Below are 21123 nucleotides of genomic sequence, written 5' to 3'. Positions count from 1 at the left end.
TCACTAATTAGTGAGAGTTTTTATATTGCAGTAGCGATAAATAATGATTGGGCTAATGAAATACAAAAATTGTGAACTTAATTTCATTTATAAAGTGAATAATATAATTAAAAATATATTTTAAAACATAATATGTTAGGGAGTTATTATGGTGTGCACTCTTTAAAAGGTGCATATTGTATCATAATATATGTCTGTAGCACAACCATAACAAATTGCAACTTCTTTCACCAAAATAATTTGTAACATTTTGCATCACAAATAATTCGCAAGATTTACACTACATTGCTCATAACGTAACTATAATAATTCATAACTTTCATTTTCACTTTCACTTTAGAGATGCACAACATAAATTAACTACTCGTAACATTTACTACACATAACATTACAAATATTCTAAACTTTTATAAAAAAATAAATCATATGTTTCCTATAATAACATTGTTTTTATATATTATACTATTATTGTATTATAAAGAACTGTTAAAGAAAATAGTTAAAATTATAAGATGGAATAGGGCCCATAGGAGAAGTCGGTGTGTTGAACTAAATCTATATATGGTAGAGCATCTTGTGTAAAGCAGGGGGCTAGGGCCCCTGTAGGTTTATATGTAGTTCCGTCCCTAGTTCACATAATATGAGTATTCACAACATCCAAAAATCAGAGCTTTGTGTGCATGTATTACCAAACAAAAATCATAAGCTCATTTGAAAAAAAAATAAACTTACATCTCTGTGTATTCTAGAAAATGCACATAAATAATGTATTCCAAAAAATGAAGTTGAAAGTAAAAAACAAAGCATACAATCCTTTATATAAATTCAAATATAAATAAATATGCATCCATAAACAAAACGATACTAACCTTGAGAAGAAATTATATACTCATTTTCTCCTTTTAATCAATGATTGATTTTGCATAATTAATTCTGTACTTATTCTCTCAATCGGATCAATGATTGACTTCACACAATTATGTAAAAAAAAGAGCACAAACGATCAACACTAATGCACTACACACAACTTTGATTTGTCGTCTTCATCCCACAATAACAAAACCCTACCACAACGAAACAATATCACAACATGAGTGAAACTGAATCAGAATCAAAAGAGTGAATAATGATAACCATCAAAACCGAAAGAGAGTAAAAAAAGAAACGTGTATATTTTTTTTGTCTATAATACATATCGACAATAGAGATAAAAGTATAATAATCAAACAAATAATATAACTAAGAAAAAAATCTCATCAAATAAAATATAGACACCGATATTAACTAGGCTACGTATTTCATGGACTTATCGGTTAGAACATCTCTAACTAGTTAAGGGATTTTGAAAGAAATACAGAAAGAAAAAAGAAAAAAGAATAGATAAAATAAGAATAAAACACATAAATTTCTTTATTTATTTATTTTTAAACCCCTTCCAAAATCTCCAAATAAAGCTTATAAATAAAAATCCCTTTAAGACTATGTCTGGATGGAGTGATTTGGTGAGAAAAGAAAAAAAAAATGAAGAAATACATATTTCTCTTACTTATTTAGATAACTTACGTAGAGCAAAATGAGGAGAAATAGAGATAAATTCACCCTCGTTTTCAATCTTTCCAAAAGTGGAGAGATTGTGAGAGAAAAAAAAATCAATAAATTCTTATATTTTTATAATATTAATTTTGTCTCTGTAAAAGATTATTTTGATAATATAATATAAAACATGATTGACAAAATATAAAAAAATTATTTTAATAATATAATATAAAATAATTTATTTTATTTTCATTTATAAAATCTAACAAATAAAAAAAGAGAAAAATCCCAATTATTTTTTTGTTTAATTTCTCACTTATCAAACAAGTAAACAACAAAATCACGATCATAAGTGATAATTTTCTCTTTTTCTTTTTCCCAAACGTAGTGTGTGTTTGTTTTTGAAGCCGACAGCGAATTTCTTTTCCCAAACGTAGTGTTTAGTTTGTTTTTGAAGCAGACAGCGAATTTGCAGAAGAAAGGAGAAGAGGTGATGAAGGGTTTTGGAAGATTGGTGCGGCACGGTCTCTGCAGAAGATCAGATGTTTGTTCCCGAAATAGTGCTCGCTATGCCTCTACTCGCCTCTTATTCGTTTCTTCAACAACCACAGCGTCTTCTTCGACTTCACAAAACCTCAAAGCGTTCTCTGGTTTCACTTCATTAAAATCCTCATCTATCTCTTCATTGCACTCCTTAAAATGGGACGCTTTTGGAGGTAATTTGGTTTCTTGTTATTCAGATAAACAAGAAAACGAAAAAAAAAAAATCAAAATATTGAGATGCATATATGTATATGTTTGTGTTTTTGTAAAATTTATTTATGTATTGGTAATTGATTGCTGGGTCCAAATCTATGAAAAATTTGTTATTAAGAGAAAGAAAATGAAAACCTGTCAAATTGATTTTTGACAGTTTTTGAAGCCCCAAACAGTTGCAGCTTGAAAACTCTATATTAGATGTTGTATAGGAAGTGTTGGTGTCATCTGCAAATGAGATTTGTTGACAAGTTTGGTTATTGATTCAGATTGTATTGATTAACCATAATAATATTTCTGTTGTCGGATTGAAATTTTAGCTTTTAGGTATGCCAAACTTTAATGAGTATGGAGTGGAACTTATGATGTGGAGAAGTTAGCTGTCTACAAAGTGTAGAATGTTGAAATTGTGAAGAACCCAGAAACAACGGAAGGGCTAATTGACGTTTTGTACATTTTTTAATGTGGGAATTTGATGGAATGGCCAAAAGCTTGTGAAAAAGAAGAGAAAGTTGTTTTGGTTTCCAAAGGAACTAGAGACTAATGTGCTCTTACCTCACTTTAAGTTTGCCTGGGGACAGTTCGGTGTGAGTTGTGCAAATTTGAAACCTGAATTGTCCCAAAAATATGAAACTCTCCTTGGGAAAGATATAAACATTGACAACGTTACATACACTAGGTGAGAAAACAAAAAAGATCGTGCTTCTCACCTAAAGAAAAGAAAATATTTTGTGTTGACAAGTAAGAAAGACAACAGTACGGTTCTCATCTATCTTGTTTGTTTGGTTACACTAGAAAAAAAGAAAGGATTTTATCTTATTTTTCCAAAATAACCTCATCTTGTCAGGATACGTGCGTGATTTATTTTCCTTCCTTCATAGTTTGATTTATAATTTTGTTATTGTCAGGATACGTGCGTGATTTATTTTCCTTCCTCCATAGTTTGATTTATAATTTTGTTATCATAAAAACTTGACATTCAGCTGGTTTTCTTTCTCACAAATTTTTGCCATTTTTTAGTGAGATTTGGTGAGAAAGGAGAACCATGTGTTTTTAGAAGAGTTATCTTCTCACCATTTTACACAATTTTTCTCTTGAGCAACCAAACCTATGTGAGGCCTTTGGAAAGATAAAGGTGGATGTGTGAGAGGGAGTGGGGGAAATATGTATGCAATGGGGGAGGGAAGTAAGGAGCGTGAGTTAGTTTTAAACCTTGCCTCTTAATCAAAATCGTATGTATAATATATAAGTGAAATGAGGAAAGAAAATGTGGTATGGAAGAATTTGTTGTTAAATAAACAAAATATACGAATTTTTTGAAGGGGCAAGGATCCTTTTGCATCTCTGATCATGTCCTGACTATTGAAATAGTTAAGGTTCAAAATTCTGATTTATTTTATCTTTCTTCATTTCTTTGCAACTGAAAGGAGGTTTATTAATTAATAAAATAGTAAGGAAAAAAGAGGGAAATAAGTCATGCTATAACAATTCTAGTGATAGTATAGGGTTTGTGGGCTTTGCTGACTGGTTAGATTATGCAACCTTAACTCTGCGTGCACCTAGGCCCTCCCTTAATTCTAGTCACGCTGACTGCATATCAATAATTTTGCTCTTTCCACTTGATATTATTATTTTCTTTGGAGCGTGTAGTGATTTTTCAATTCTTGATAATAATAATAAAAAAAAAAAACAGTGATTACAAACTGTTGGCATATTATGGAGGAAGTGCTGATTTCTGTATAGTCTTATTTTATGGCAATGTTACCTTGGCAGGGCAGAGGAGGACCATGTTTATCCAAACACAATCGACTCCCAATCCTTCATCCTTCATGTTCTATCCTGGGAAGCCAGTCATGGAAGTTGGGAGTGCAGACTTTCCTAATGCTCGTTCAGCCATGAATTCACCACTAGCAAAGGCCCTGTACGGGATTGATGGTTAGCTTGGCTTTCTCGTCTCCTGTATTGTTGTGATCAATTGGGATTCTTATTTGTTGAACCAATTACCTGCTAGTTTATGCTACCTTTTTATTGACAAATAGAATGTACCATCTCTATCTTCTATTAGTTTGGTAAAGGGAGTTTGGTTAATCTTTTGAAGTGCTGAAACTGACATTTAGGAGACAATTCCCATTTTTCATGTTTTGAAAAACAATGAAGGGTTGGCTATGCCTCTTGTTATCTATTTTTTTTCTTAAGAGGATCAACCCTTGTATCCCCAATTTTTCTTTAAATGCAATTTTTGATGGGCATGGTGAGATTCTGTAATACATAAGTATTAATGAATTCATTTATCTGCCCCCTCTCTACTACTGACACCACCCAAAAAAAGAATTTTTATTTGTATGTTATGCATGGTTCTAAATTGCAGTGTCGGAACATGTAGAGGCATTGGTCACGGTTTATCAATACTAGGGGTATTGAATGATACATATTGGGAATTGAGTGTCGCGGTTGTGAATTTTTTAAAACCATTAGCAACTTCTCTAAAATCAATGATATGTATTATTTGACACTTTTAGGCTTAATTAGTCACATTTTTTAATTCATTTTAAAGCATTAAAATTTCTATGGTTGATCATATGGTTGTCTCTTTAATGTTAAAATGGTTTGATATGTAGAGTTTTTAGATTAATTCAATTAGTTTGAATTTGAAAGTTTAAAGAATGGAAAAGAAGTCAAAACGTGCCAGTCGGCTATCCACGTATGTAGAACATGTATTGGATGCCTTCTTCTACATTACTATTTTAGTGGGTGCTGTGTCCCACATCGCTAGAACATGTAAGTTTTTCTCACCAGGTTCTTCATAAAAGTAAAGCAAAGGGCTCTAAACTGAAATGTGTGGTGGAGGAACTAAAATTTACTTGGCCAGCCTAGTAGCTGTGCCCCAAAGGCCAAAAGTTAAAAGGTTAATTGTTATTATTATGAACCAACCATTATGGGTTCAAACTGACACGTCGGTATGCGAGCTTTGTTCTCATCAGTAAACGGTTCTGTTGCGAATTGGACAGGATGAAAACCAATACGAACCGACCAGTTTTTTGAACCATGATGCTATTTTTGAAATTAAATTTTAGGAAGTTTCAAAAGAGATGTAAATGCACAATTAAGAAATAAAATTTTAAAAGAAACAATATAATTTTGTACAAGGGACTTAGTGTTGTCATATGTATTGTTATATCATGCCTACATTGTAATAGGTGTTAGATTTACATAGATTAATGCAGTTCTCATTGCATTGAGACAGTGTTTTTAAATATTTTGGATTGTGTAAGTTTTTTTAAAAAAAATTTATCAGATTTTTCGTTTTGATGTGTTTCCTAAGGATAAAACCACCTACTAACTTGGATTTGTAAATGTTGAGGATTGGCTATAACTTTTGAACTGCAATTTTGGGATGAAACTTGACAATGTTGAAACTAGTAATATTTATAATATTTGAAACACTTATTTCTCAATGAGTTTAAGAAGTACTCAAGGGAGGCTCTATTCACTCGAAAAGATAAAGGGAGTTGAAAACGTTGACACGCACAATTAATTATGACGGTCAAAGCGGAGGAAAAATTGTTAGTGGGTGGGAAGTGCTGGTAGGAGGGAGAGGCCACTGCCTTTTTAATTCCAAATGAAGTTGAAAAACTTTGCATGTCGTGTGGGGGGCTTAATTGCCCAGATAAGAGGAAAGTAGCTAATTCACTTATCTAAGCTTGGAGAGTAGATGTCGGCTTCTTGCAAGAGACAAAAAAATTTAAAACATGAACAATGAGCTGGACAGAAGCCTCTAGAGTTCTTAGTTTGTGAGCTGTGAGGTTGTGTAGTAGCTAGAGGTACAATGAGGAACATCTTAGTTATGCGGGATAGGAGACTGGGAATTGGAGGCCATGGGCAAGTTCCTTGAACTTCTTTATGTGGTGTTTGTTCCTACGGGTAGGGGGGGGATAAGATGAGGTGAAGTCATGACAAAGTAACCTCCTTGGTTAAATGATATGCTTGAATGCTCAGGAGTCACTTATCTAGTGTGATGTACTTTATGGTCCTGGTCTGGACGGGATGTGACTTAGGATGAAATATTGATTTTGTAATCAAATTACATTAATTAATCAGAAAAAATTAGGAAGTGGAGGAGGGAGTAAGAGAAGGACCAAAAAAAATTCCTAAAGGAACTGAGATATTGTGCTTGATGTAGATTAAATTGCAAATGGAAGAATAGCAAAAAAGCCTAAGGAAGGAAAATAACTCTTCAAGAGGAATTTAGGATTTCACAAACCTTGAAATGAAGGAAGGAGAGAGAGGGGCTCCTAGATTGTCAAGTGTATTTTTATGCTCTTTATTGAGTTTGCTAAATTAGTAGTTTGATTGAAGGCCCATATTAGGTTGTTGAGTGTAATGATATTTGAAGTTAGAGAATTTTCTTCATTCATTGTGATAATTCCAATGGATTTTTGGGTCTAATTGTCTTCACTCTACCTGTTCTCTTACAAAATAGGCATTGTTGTTTGTTGTTAGTTGGCGATCTCAGGATGAACAAATAAATGTCCAATGTTGAATTCTCTTGGCTCTTACATGAACCAGCTTGCATGCTTAATAGATCTCATACGACTTATGGTTTGATGCCCAAACTGAGGTGATTCTCATGACTTATGTGTGTCTTTTGAATTATTTGAAAAACCATCGAAATGATTATTGGTTTTGCACTTTAAGAACTTTATTTTGGAGAAAGGAGGAGGAAATAAGGAAATCCCTTAAATCAGGTAAGGACGGCCATATTTATTTTTGTGCTGAAAATTCATGAAATGTAGAGTGCCATAACCATGTCTCTTTGAATTTAAACTTCCCAGCTTATTGTTGTACAAATGACACTGTATAAGAATTTATTTTTTTTTTAAAAAAAAAGAGAAAAAAAGTAAATCAATGAAAAGGGGAAGCAGAAAAAAATTGTGCTGCTAGCAGAATGTTCTGGGCTTCAATTATCCAAATACTGGATCAGAGTACCTGTAATGTGGGTTTGACCATCTCTCCTCTCGCTATCCCACTAAGCATCCAAATACTGAATCAGAGTACTTGCAATGTAGGTTCGACCATCTCTTCTCTCTCTCTACCCCACTAAGCTTTTGCGGGAGAACTAATTGGAATGTGAAAGACACAAATAATCTTTCAACACAAATTCATCCAGTTATAATCAGTACAATATTCTATTGAATCGATATTACACCTAGAATCGCCTTTTCACTTGTCTTAGGGAACTCTAGTTGGTTCTTTAATTTTTGTGGACCCTTTAAATAAAGCTATGATCATAATTAAATGTTACTTATGGAGTTAAGGTTTTTGAGATGTTCCCTTCGAAACTCGAGGAGGGGCCTCGCCGGAGGATATTGTTTCTGGCGGATCGGTTGTTTGAACTTGAAGAGGGGTAGGCTGATTCGATTGGCCGAAGGCAAGTGGACATTGTCAAGCGTGGCCAGGGGTTACGCAGGGCGATAGAGCTATTTGGCAGAGATCCAATGGCTAGTGGGTTATCTACACAAGGCATCTAAGATGAATATGAAGGGTGCGTTTATGGGTCGAGTTTTTGGTGGTCGACGGAGTGTGGCTTATTGGCTGCGGTCGGAGGAAACTGGGTCTGCGATACAGGTGGTGGTGCAAATGGGTGACCATCGGAGTTATATTTTCATTCCAAAACCCTCTTTTGGAGATGGGTGGGAAGGTTTTGCATTGGTGCTTGAAGGCTTTGCGAGTGGAAATAGGTAGGTTAAGCCAAGAGGTGGTGGACAGTTGATAAGAAGTAAAGCATGGCCGATGGGGGAGGCAGTGGTTGTCCTTGGGGCTTGTGGCTACGACGTAGAGGTTTGTCAAGGATTAGAAGAGGGCTGGGTCAAATTCTTAGACTCTTGCTTGGTGGGTAGAGCGGGTACTCTAGGGGGAGAAAGGGATGGAGATGCCACGTTTGTCGGAGTGGGCATATCAAACATGGAAAATCAAGGGGGGGTGTAGGTCAAGGCGGTAGGTAGCCAGTTCATGCTCTTTGCATTTCCGACTAGGGCAAGCGCTGCATGAATCCATACGAGCAAGTGGGTAGTGGATGGTCGATCGTTGTTGCTTGATTGGTGGTTGCCAGGGGCATTATGTGCAAGAGGCAATCAGGTCCCACTGTCGCAAAGCTTTTGGGTTTAGGTGTTGGGTCTTCCAGTGCACCTTAGAGGGGAACAGGTGTTCCGAGCGATTGGGGATCGCTGTGGAACATTTTTGGAGGTGGATGATGAGACGATGGCTATGGAAGCTCTGGGTGTTGTTTGTATAAAGGTGTGACGGGTAGAGATGGGTGCTTTGGTGAAAATTTACATTCAGTGGAGTCGATGGAAGTACATTTTACCAGTTTGGTCGGAGGAAGGGCCGGTGGTGGTAGCTTGGGGATCGCCTGAGAAAAATGTTCGTCAGGGGCCAAGGATGGAAAACCATGATTTTCGGAGATTCGATGATTGGGATTCTAGCCGAGATTTGAGGCAGAAGGATCCTCGGAACTTGTGTACACGGGCTAGGCTTTCTTAGGTCTGGAATCCCAAAGGTGGAGGTCAATGGAGTGGCCAGTAGTTAGGCCGTTTGGAGAGGGGGGGAAAATAAAGTGAATGGGCCAGACGTCTTCGGGTGCAGGTTTAATTTGGTGTGTCAAGCCTCAGAGAATCAAGATGTGGGCCAGAGGAAAGGAGATGGGCAGATTGGTGGTGGTGTGGGCTCAACATCACATGGGCCTTTTTCTAGAGATGGGTTGAGCGCTTGGGTGACCTAAATCTTCAGCAGATTGAGCCTTGGTTTAAACCCACCTTCGATGGGTGAGGTCGCGACAAATAAGGAATCCAATAGGTAAAATCAGGTGGAGCTGACGACGAGTTTTGAGATGGTTGTTTACTGTGATTCTAGGGACAATGAGCTTGGATCCAGGTATGCATCGTAGGCTGATGGGTCTAGTCCTCGATCGGTACCATCAATTTTCAAAGATAGGGAGTTTCGACCAAGGATGGAGGAGACTAGTCGCTTATCTTGGGCCAATAAGGTTGAACTGGGGAGGGAGGGGGCGAATAAGGGATTGAAATTGCCATTGTTATTGCAATCTCTTGTCCTTGATGATGGCTTGCAGGAGGCTTGGTCGGATCGTGTTCGGTAGGATGATTGTGGCAATGGTGGTTTGGGCAGGGACAATGTGCCATTGGCTAAGAGGTTTTTGATTGGGTGTTGGAACGAATTAATGATGTCAATTGGTTGCTAGGGTTGTCATTTGAAGGTCATGAGGATGAGGCCTTGAGACTATTTTCGGTAGTGGAGGTGTCATCGCGGCGGGGGTCTCCTAGCAAGGAGATGGTAACTTCGTCAAATATTCTTCATAAAGGGAATTGAGAGCTTAGAATTTAGAATGCTCATTAATTATGATCATGGGGAGGCGAAGACAGTGCGTGGATCGAGGAGAACCGTGGGGGACCGCTTTTGTTGAAATGAAGTTAAAAATTCTGTCATAGAATGCATAGGGGTTGCATGATAGGGATAAGAGAGTGGCGATGATGACGGTTTTGCATAGTGCGAAAGTTGTGTGTTTACAGGAGACAAAGATGGAGGTGCTAGGGGAGGAGATGGTGCGTGAAATTTGGGGTGGGAGGTTTGTGGAGTGGATGTACTTGCCGACTTTGGGTACAACGAGCGGAGTTCTTCTTTGTTGGGATAAGAAAGTGGTGCAGGAGGAGGAGGAGGAGATGGGATTTTTTTTTCTGTGTCTTGCTTGTTTTGGAGGATAATTTTCGATGGGTGTTCATGGGAGTGTATGGTCCGGTGCGGAGTATAGATCAAGGTGAGTTCCTGGAAGAATTGGGGAGTGTGGCTTTTTGTTGGTCAGAGCCATGGTGTGTGGGGGGTGATTTTAATGTGGTTAGGTGGCTGACAGAGAAGGTGGGGAGTTCTTGGGTGTTGAATTCTATGCGGAATTTTTGTTCATTCATTGATGAGTTGCAATTGATTGATTTGCAGCTTCAAGGGGGAGTTTCACTTGGTTGAAAGGACAGAGTTTGTCTCGGATTGACCAGTTTTTGATTTCTAGTGTCTGGGAGGAACATTTCTCAGAGGTGGTTCAGATTCTTCCTCGTCCAATGTCTGATCATTGGCACCTTTTGCTTGATAGTGGGGGGATTTGTAGTGGTCCAACGCTGTTCCAATTCGAGAACATGTGGTTGCAGTCGGATGGTTTCTTGGATATGGTCCGTGGGTGGTGGAATAGTTATGTTGTTCGAGAATCGCCTAGTTGTGTATTGGCCTAGAAATTGAAATTGCTAAAGGGTGATCTTAAGGTTGGAATGAGGAGGTCTTTGGTCGGATAGAGGGCTAGAAGGCGGAGGTGATGTCTTTGCTTCAGTGCCTAGATAAGACAGAGGCTCAGTGGGGGTTATCTAGTGATGATGTTGTCAGGAAGGAAGCGGCTAGACAGGATTTTGTTCGTATTTCCCGTTTGGAGGAGCAGGGTTATAGACAAAAATCTAGATGCTTATGGTTGATCGAAACACAATTTTTTCATCGGATGGCTAATGCTCATCGCCGGGTTAATCAGATTAGTAGGATGCGTGTGGATGGTTGAGATTTGAATATAGATGAGGAAATCAGGAGGGGGATAGTGGGCTTTTATCAACATTTGTTTCGGCCGCAAGAAGGGGAGTGGCGGCCGGGGTTGGATGGGGTTCATTTTGATATGATCTTAAGAGAGGATAGGGTGGCTTTGGAGAGAGCTTTTATAGAAGAAGAGGTGTTTAGGGCTTTGGGGGTGATGAGTGGAGATAAGGCACCAGGCCCAGATGATTTTACTATGGCATTTTTTCAGCATTATTGGAGTTTGGTCAAGGTGGATGTGATGGCGACAATGGAGGCTTTCTTTGTGTTTGGGCAGTTTGAGAGGAGCTTCAATGCAACCTTTTTGGCTTTGATTCTTAAGAAAAGGGGAGCTGAGGATATTCGAAATTTTAGGCCAATCAGTTTGCTGGGGAGTGTATATAAGCTATTGGCTAAAGTTTTGGCAAATAGATTTAGGGGAGTTTTGCAGGATGTTGTGTTCTAATCTCAAAATGTGTTTGTAGGTGGGCAACAGATTTTGGATGCAGTTTTGGTGGCTAATGAGTGCGTGGATTCTTAGATTTGACAAGGGTGGCTTGGTTTGATTTGTAAATTGGACATAGAGAAGACTTATGACAATGTTAGTTGGGAGTTCTTATGGTATGTTCTGGATCGCATGGGTTTTGAGGAGACTTGGCGTCAGTGGATTAAGTTCTGTGTTTCTACTGTGCGGATATCTGTTCTGGTTAATGGTACTCTGGCAGGATTTTTTTTCGATGCATGGAGGTCTGCGATAGGGGGATCCTTTGTCACTGTTATTATTTATTTTTAGTAGTGGAGGCTTTGAGTAGATTGTTGGATAGGACAGTCTGTGAAGGCTTGTTTGAGGGGTTTTCGGTGGGTTCTTTGTCTAGGGCGCCCATTTGTGTTCCTCATCTATTGTATGTAGATGATGCTTTGATTTTTTATAGGGCTGTAGCAGAGTAGGTGGGGTATTTGAGATGTGTTTTGCTATGTTTTGAGGCGGTTTCGGGTCTTTGAGTTAACTGGAGGAAGCTGGAGCTGACTCCAGTGGGGGAGGTTGATAATCTACCAATGCTAGAGGTGGTTTTGGGCTGCAAGGTGTCGGCTTTTCCGGCATCTTATTTGGGTTTGCCGCTGGGGGCACCTTTTAAGGCGAAAGGGTGTGGAAAGGGGTTGTGGAGCGAGTTCAACTTTGGTTGGCAAGATGGAAGAGGTAATATCTTTCGAAAAGGGGGAGGTTGACTTTGATTACGAGTGTGCTGAGTAGCATTCCTACTTACTTTATGTCTGTGCATCTTATTCCGGTGTTGGTGGCACTGCTATTGGAGAAACTTCAAAGAGATTTTTTGTGGGGTAGTGGAGGGGAAGATTTCAGGTATCATTTGGTTGACTGGGAGCAGATTTGTTGTCCTAAAAAGGTTAGGGGGTTGGGGATTCGGAGTTTGATAACTTTTAATAGAGAATTGTTAGGAAAGTGGATGTAGCGGTTTGTGTTAGAGCATGACCGTCTTTGGTGGAGGGTGGTGGTTGCTAAATATGGAGTGGGTGGGGGGAGTGGGGGTTAGGGGATGTGATTGGTACTTATGGGTGCAGTTTGTGAAAAGGGATCTGGTTGGAGAGGATGGAGTTTTGGGATAGGATGGGATTCTAGGTGGGTGATAGGAGGAGGGTGCGTTTCTAGAAGGATTGGTGGTGTGGTGAGGCTTTGTTGGAGGATCGCTTTCTTTTGATTTTCAGCATTGTGGCTGATCGGGAGGCTACGGTGGCATTTTATCTAGGGGAGTGGGGATATGGTGGTTTGGAATATTCAGTTGCGGCAGTAAGTTTAGGATTAAGAGGTTGATCAGTTGGTGGAGTTGTGGGGTTTTCTGTATGGGTTGGGGGTTACTGGAGTTGGGGGAGGGGATGTTTTGGTGTGGGCACAAAGGAGCGGTTCTCTGTTTTGTCGTTCTATTGGAGTTTGGTGGGGGAGGTGAGGAGGATTTTCCTTGGAAGAGTATTTGGATGCTGGGAGTTCCATCTAAGGTGGCTTTCTTTATGTGGACAACAGTCTCAGGTTGGAATCTCACAATTGATAATTTGGTACGACGTGGTCATATTTTAGTTAATCGGAGTTGTATGTGTTGTGCTACTGTGGAGTCGATAGATCATCTGTTTTTACATTGTTTTGTGGCTTCTTGGTTGTGGGGGCTCATTTGCTCCCTTTTTGGGATTGTTTGGGTAGAGCCACAGAGGGTGATGGATATGCTTTGGAGTTGGTGGGGGGCTTATGTTGGGCGTTGTCGAGGGCGTGTTTGGTCATTGGCTCTGCTTTGCTTGATGTGGTTAGTTTGGTTGGAGAGGAATAGGCGAACTTTTCAAGAGGTTCAACACTATATATCTTGGTTAGAGTGGTCTATTAGTTGTTTTGGAGAGGAAGGTAGATTTGGATATGTTTGCTGTGTTAGATTTCTTGGATGATGTAATTGGTCAAGGGATGGTGTTTTCCCCAAATTGGAGGTGTTTTGTATTCCTTGCATCATCTTGATGCTTTCTTTATAGAGTTTGTTTATTTATCAAAAAATAAAATAAAAAATTAAATGTTACTTATGTGGTGTAACAACCTATTAAAGTTCCACCAATAGACTCTGAAGAACTGCATGAGGTTGCATTTGAGCATATCTGGCTCAGAGAGAGTGCAAGAGTGAGTTTCAAATAATTGGAATGAGGCTTTATTGTGTGCGTTTTCCCTGCATATGATGGAAAGGCAAAACAAGTTTGATGTGGCTGACCTACTTATTGAAGAACTCGTCATCTTCTTCTGTTTTTATCTTCCTTTTGCTTTTCTTCCTTATGTTTTAAAGGTAAATTAGCCTCGAATGAGAGGCAGATTATTTATTATTATTAGGCACCAGAACATATCATCAAACAGTAGAGGAAGGATAGTCACTATTACTCTTAACTCTTAAGATTTAGCTGGAGACCATAGGTAGGATTATGCCTTTAATAACTCTTTATTGTTTGCTCTCTAATTTAGGTTTTAGGATGATCCTGAAAGTGAATTAGTTATTCCAGAAACGTGTCTTTGCTATCCCTTGAACTTTGGTCACAAGAGCATGCACTTTTGTCTTGTATGCTTGTTCTTGGTTAATTGACCATTTTGTAACTTCTCATGTAATTACAAATATTTGGGTGGTGGTCGATGAGTTAGACTAATTATTCTTTGCTAATACAGGAATTACTCGAGTTTTCTTTGGATCAGATTTTATAACTGTAACAAAATCAGAAGATGTTCCCTGGGATATTTTAAAGCCCGAAATTTTTGCTGCAATTATGGACTTCTATTCCTCTGGGAAGCCTCTCTTTTTGGACGCTAATACTGCAGCTTCCATGGACACAGCTATTAGTGAAGTATGTCTTTGAACTTTAGTCTTATGCTTATGAATTTTTTGATGCTTGCTGATTCCCAGTCTTGGTGTGAGAGTACTTCGAAGGATTCTGAAGAATCCCCAAGAAAACATCTTTGAGGTGTGACTTTGCAAGTCAATTGCTCCAAGTTCATGATTCAAGGTCTGAGGCACTTGTGTCATGCCTTGGTGCACCTTTGTGCCTGAAATGAGCAGTGTGTACTGTGCCAAACATATGGGCTCTTGTCACAAATTGTTGTAGTTTTAATTAAGGGTAAATTACACTGACACCCTTTGAGGTTCGGCTCCATTATGTTAATACCCCTGACATTAGGGAAATTACATCCCCCGCCTTGAGGTTTAGAGTCGTATTACAATTTCTCTCCTCCATTAGTCAACCGTGAAGCCAACTAATGGAAAATGCTGAGTCAAACAATTAAATTTATTAAAATTCTAATTTTAGCTCTTACCAGTCATATCCCTCTCCCTCCTCCATCTGTAATTTTTTTTCTTAACCACAAACCTAGAATCACCCGACCTCTACGACCATCACCCACTTCCAGCCACCAACTAACACCCACCTCTGCCTTTACTCCACCATCGTCTCTTCTTGTCCTTCCTTCCTTCCACTTTTTCCTTCTCTCTTTACAATGGCTTTTGATGACAGTAACTGTCACCATTACTACCCCACTGCCACACCACCAGCACCTCTTATTTTTTGGAAAATCTTTTAAAGCACTTTGCTCCCAAAAGCAGAAGTAAAAAATTATCCTTAGGTTGGCTGCCGAGAAAACCGGGAACAGAGAGATGGTAGGAAACAAACAAGTCATCAAAATATATCATTCTTTGGCGCTGTTTGGGAAGCCGGAAATGAGGCTATTATAGCCTCATTTGAGAAAAAAGCCCAAAAGCAACACTGTTCACAGGTTTTCAAAAAAAAAAAAAAAAAAAAAAAGGCTGCAGCCCGGACAGTGAAGGCACAGCCTACACTGTCACAGCCTCAAAAGTCATCATCAACGGCTAAATTACCATTTTACCCCTTCACATCATTTTAAAAAATTATAATTCAGGGACAAATTTGTCATTTTAAATTCAAACATCATTTCAACACACTTTCCAATACAACAACTCAACTAAAAATTCATCTCATCTTCCCAAATACAAAAACTAAAATAGCCTACTAAAATAGCCAAAAAGCCAAATAGCCACTTCCCAAACGAGGCCTTTATGTTCATTTTATTAGCAAACAAACTGTACCAAATAACAGACTGAAGTTCAACATTCATATCCAATAGTGCTGAACTCAATCAAAGAAAGAGTGTTAGGATCATCTAAGCAAATCCACATTTATATGTAGAATTGCAGTATGGCATTCAAAAAGTTAAGCCTTATTTTCCACTAATTAAAACCAGCCAACATACAAATCCCATCACCATAGTCCGTAGCTACTATGGGTGGTTCATGGTTCACAGTGGGTGGGTGGGTGGGGGGTGGAAGGTGGTGTTGGTGAGGAGTGTTGTGGTTGAAAAGAAAGAGTGTAGAGGAGAGAGAAAAGTAGTAAAAGCTTAAAAGATAATTCAATCATTTCTGTTAACCACGTTAACAGGCAAACACTAACAGGAGAGGTCAGTGTAATTTCTGAAACATCAAGGGAGAATATGTATTAAAAGCAAACTTTAGGGGAGTCAGTGTAATTTACCCTTAAAATTTTGTTTTTGAATTACTATTTCATTATTTAATTTATATAAAACAAAAGGCTTGTGAAAGTCCTCTCATGAGGACCTTCAATACGTGTGCATACACCAAAAGAAAGAGCTTGTATCTATCATGTTCAACTTGCCAAGATCATGTTGACAACAGATTTGTTGACTCCCTTAGCCTACGGGGCAAATCCACTCTGTTTTATTATGTTAATATTTGGAAGTGTGCTTCTCTTTTTTAGTATGAATGTCCAACTTGCTAAGAATGTAATGGAAATAAAATTTGTTGTCTTCTTTCTGGTAAACTTAGCCAATAGGTTAATTGTGTTATGTTAATAATTGAAAGTTTCTTGGGTTTCTGCATTGATTTCCAACTCGCTAAGAATATAATCAAAACAAACTGTGGTTGCTCCTTTCACTGAAACTTGGCTAATCGGTTTCAAGCGTAGCCTGTTGTATTATTGTGACAATTGAAAGTGTCTCTATGTATCATTACCTTATTAGTTGCATATGTAAGATACTAACTATACAGGCGATGTTGACGAGTAAATGTAGTATCTGAAGATATTTTTGTCTATTTGCATTATGAAAGAAATATGACTGCCAGTTGAGTACCATTTATCCATTTTGCGTTTTACAGATCTATTAACATGTGTGCAGAGTTCATTGATGTGGTATGCTATTACATTTGAAGGAACGTAGTGATTAGGGTTGAAAGAAAACCAGACGTACACTTGGAGTTAGAACTCTAGGGATATGTCGTTGCTAATATTTATGATTATATGCAGCTATTCAATGGTGATTTAGTCCCAAAATTGTGATCATTTCTCATGGTCCCTATTGCAGGATGATTCAGAGATTGTTGCAATGATTAAAGAACTGTTGGAAACTCGTATCCGACCTGCAGTACAAGATGACGGTGGAGATATTGAGTACCGGGGATTTGATCCGTAGGTTTCTTCCATCAAATACTTTTTAAATGCTGAAGACTGAATTGAATAATTTCTTTATTTGTGATTCAGCATAATTTAATTCTTATGCACATTTTGCTTTCCTCAGAGATACAGGAATAGTCAAACTTAGAATGCAAGGAGCATGCAGTGGCTGCCCTAGCTCATCTGTTACTCTGAAATCTGGCATTGAGAACATGCTGATGCATTATGTGCCCGAGGTAACAGTCATTATTTAGATTCTTGCTGTTTATGATTGTAGTCTGACACTTAAATGTAGGATGGAGAGAGATCATAAACTTGGATATAATCATGAGGATAGGTTGTCTGAATGATTTTCCCTGAAATTATGATATATTTACATCATGAGTTCTATGATTTGTTGAGTTAATCTCACACTGTCTTCACGACGAAATCCCTGGTATTGGTCAAAGCCATTGGTCAACAGGGTTCTATTCGAATTTAGAAGACTTGCGGTAGAATGTTTACAAAAATTTAACTAGAGTAGGATACTCTGAACTTAGCTAAACATGTGCCCTCCTTCCTATGCATCTAAATGGATGTTAAATTTATACACCATGATGTAACTGGCATATACCCAAAAAATGTTGCATATCTCAATGCTTCTAAACCCTTCCCCCTTTGCCTCCCACCCTCCCTCCTCCCCAAATCAAAGTCTCATCTCCTCTCTCATCAGTTAAGTAAACCAAACTACTCAAGTGGGATTGGCTGCATGAATCATTTTTGCCATTCTGCTTCATCAAGGGTTATTTACACAGTCAAATTATATAAATTCATATATTTTTTGTCATTCTTCTCTCCTCTCCTCTCCCACTAGTTATTGGAAAGAAATGGAGAAGTAGCATAGCCAATTTGTAGTCATACCAGAAAACACTAATAACCAAGTGAATTACGTATTGATACATACGTTCCAAAATATGTGGTATATTTCTGTTCTAAAATGGTAAATTTAGTGATCTGATGTGATCCCATCAGTTTTTTCCAATATATTTTCTTAAATGTTATCTTAGGAGAAAAAAAAAAAAAAAACACAAATATAATGAATTAAAATCTAAGGTGAGTTAAGTTTTGACAAGACAAAAGTATCAAACACAGGTCATAATACTTATAGAAATGTTTTGCTTCATAAAAAAAATTACATTTTATTGGACGTCTAATAGTTGAAAGAAAATTTTCTCTAGAAGTACCTTAAATTTTTAAGTGATATATACAAGCCTACCCTATCGTACCATATTTTAGAGTATGTGGCGTACCATACTCCCATTCCCGTTCCATGTACTGGACGATCTACGTTCCAGGTAACATATGTCATCCATGACTTGGGTGACTGATTGTTCAATTTGCATTTGTGGAAAGAAATGGAAAGATTAATGTTGGATCTGTATGTGTTGTATTTTTTTTGTTCTCTCAAGTATTATCTTGTATTAATGTAAGATTAATGTATATGTCTTCTGATTTTTTTCCCTGAATAATATCTGTTTGTATGATTTCTAGATGACTGTTTCTTGTTGTGCATAACTGGTTCTAGATGATTTTTGATCTTAACTTCAGCATTTATGATTTGGGGAATTTCAAATTTAGTCTTTTCGAACGCCAACTCTGTAAATTTCTTCAAATGTTAACCTTCTTACAGCTTTGGTTTTATTTTGTAAAGAAAACCTTCAACACCACCATTATTGATATTTATCACCAAAAAAAAAAAAAAAACCACCATTATTGATAGTCTGTAATAGGATAACCAATATAATTCTTTATTGATTATTACATTCCATTTTGATTTTGGTGTGAATATACTAATAATAGTCAGCCTGACTGGACAATTTTGCATGAAATGTGCAAACAATTTTGTCAATGGTATGCTTGTGACTAAAACATGATGCATAAATGTTGACAAAAGGCAAATAGTAAAAAATTCCGTGCATGTTTCTTGGTAAGGTGTTGCTATTATTTGACTAAAATCTTTGCTATGCCCTTGCCAGTGGTCACTCTCTTGTGACTGAAGAATATGGTTCTTTTCCAGTTACTAGTAGAGTAGCTTTTGGGGAAGACATACCTATGGCTTTAAGGAAACTCTTAGCTAAACTATTGCATTATTCTCTTGCTACCTTACTCAAATGGTTAAAGTACATCCACTATATGTGTGTATATATATATATATTTTCTGTACGAGAAGTGAACTAAGTAAGTGATTAATATCAGTCCCCGAAAACACTAAAGTAAGATAGATAGTATTTTTTCCAAAGATGCAAGCTCTAGAGTCCCCTTTCCTTTGTTTTTCCTTCCCTATGTTGAAGCCTTGCTCTAATAATTTTCTCTGTTTTCCGTCTTTCCATTGTTTTAATTGCTGGGAATTCTGATAAAAATTCTGTTTGTTTTATTTGCTATTTCATTCGATTAGATCTCAAGTTTGAGACTCGAGTTTTCATTTCTTTTACAGCGGGTCCATATTTTCAGTCTTGTGACTTTATGTTGTTTATGTTACATTAGCAAGTTCACATTGGTGATTTCAATTCATTTGTGTTGGTTGGACTATCAAGTTTTGAATTAGATGGCAGTTTCTCTGATCTTCCAATTTAGTTCGCCTTACTGGAAACTTCCTGTGCAGGTTAAAGCGGTGGAGCAGGAACTTGATGATGAAGATGAAGCAGCAACATTACCCGGTTAGATCGAGTAATTGAATATTTTCTCTTGTTTTATGGGCTACTTCCGGTTGAGCTTGATGACTACTGGTAAGTGACCCTTCTTCAGAAAAGCGAGCGGAGTGTATTAATCAGCGTACTGTGTTCTGTCGGAAAATAAGCGGCTTCCTGTATTTATTTTGGCAAATTTACCAAATCATTGAGTATAAGCTAATTGCAAGTTTATTTCATGTGGGTATTTCTTGTGACTTTGACTTGAGTTATTTATTTATGGGGCATTTATTCATAAATCTCTCTTTATTACTTATGTTCTATTTGGTTTAAATTATTTTCTTATATTCCAATAAGTTATATGGGTGACATAGTTACCAAAATATCCTAATAATTATATTCACGTTGATAGTGTGAGTTTGTGATGTGAATGTTCATACTGTCAATACATATCACCAAGTTGCTAAGCATTCAAAAAATAGTTGTAAGGGTAAAAGTATTCATAACATGCTTTAAATATGAGAATTAAGATTTGGTGAATCAAATGTTTAAATAATAGGACTTATTGAAATATAAGAATATATATTATGGATTAATGGGATATAAGTATTTGAAAAAAATTTCTTAATAAATTCTCTTTATTTATTTATTTATTATTTTTTGTGGATAGGGAATTGGTATCCAAGTTTGTGTGGGGTTGTATAGTAAATTTTTGGATAAATTACAAATATGTCCCTTAAGGTTTGCTTAAAATACGAATAGTCTCTTGTGATTTGAAAAATTATAAATATTTACTCGCCAGAAATTTTTTATTTAACAAAATTAAAAAAAAAATTTCTAATTGTTCTCTTTTACAATTATAAAATTATTTGAATTATTAATTAAAATATATTTCTAATATCATTAAAAATTGTTAATTGACTTGATAATTTATTAATAGAATGAATTATTTGTTATGAAATTATAAATTTTAAGGGATGTAATATAATTTCTTGAATTATAGGGAGTAATTGTGTTTTAAATAAATCTTAAAAAATATATTTATAATTTATTCTAAAATTTTTTAGTTGAATTTGCTTTTTTATTTTTTAATAACGTTTGGTAGCTCGAAATTTTCGAGGCTCGATTGGTCTGAATTGCAGAACGACATGGTTTTCCCTTCCCCTCCCCTCTCTATTTTTTGTTTTTTTCCTTTCTTCTCTTCAATAGGGATAATTTTTTTTTCTCTTCTCTGGAACAGGGAGAAGAGGGAAGAGAGAAGAAAAAGAGAAGAGGTGATGGCGGCACGACGAAGGTGATGGTGCTACGATGATGGCACAACGGTGGGTCTCTTCGTCCCTCTTCTCTCACCAGATCTATGTGTGTATGCGCACAGATCTATACACAGATCTGTCTCCGAATTGGTTTTGATTTGTGGGTTTGTTTTTTATTTTGATTTGGTTTTGATTTGTAGATTTGTTTTTTATTTTGATTTGGTTTTGATTTGTATATACAGATAAGTTATTGTGGGTTTGTTTTTTAATTTTAGGCCCCGTTTGGGGACTTA

At 37.1% G+C, this 21123-nt stretch overlaps 1 protein-coding gene across 5 annotated transcripts; it reads left to right on the top strand.

Moving 5' to 3' along the window:
• The first annotated feature begins 1825 nt into the window (after positions 1 to 1825).
• On the top strand, positions 1826 to 21123 carry LOC114322299 (nifU-like protein 4, mitochondrial). 5 transcript variants are annotated; one of them, XR_014338094.1, is made up of 7 exons: positions 1826 to 2252; positions 4066 to 4227; positions 14105 to 14280; positions 16823 to 16926; positions 17036 to 17147; positions 19553 to 19676; positions 20818 to 21123. XR_014338094.1 is itself a non-coding variant. In XM_082883217.1 (6 exons), exons 1-6 carry the CDS (start codon positions 2030 to 2032, stop codon positions 19610 to 19612), a joined length of 837 nt encoding a protein of 278 aa, XP_082739343.1. In that variant the 5' UTR covers positions 1826 to 2029; the 3' UTR covers positions 19613 to 19876. The 5 variants fall into 5 exon arrangements, 2 of the variants coding, with proteins under 2 accessions (XP_082739343.1, XP_082739342.1); XR_014338092.1 differs by having other exon boundaries at positions 1851 to 2252; positions 4036 to 4227; XR_014338093.1 differs by having other exon boundaries at positions 1851 to 2252; positions 4036 to 4227; positions 20832 to 20870.

Source organism: Camellia sinensis, chromosome 8, assembly GCF_055761805.1.
Source record: "Camellia sinensis isolate YWXY chromosome 8, ASM5576180v1, whole genome shotgun sequence".
In the NCBI taxonomy this organism is placed as follows: Eukaryota; Viridiplantae; Streptophyta; class Magnoliopsida; order Ericales; family Theaceae; genus Camellia; species Camellia sinensis.
This window is presented reverse-complemented; position numbering and strand designations above follow the sequence as displayed.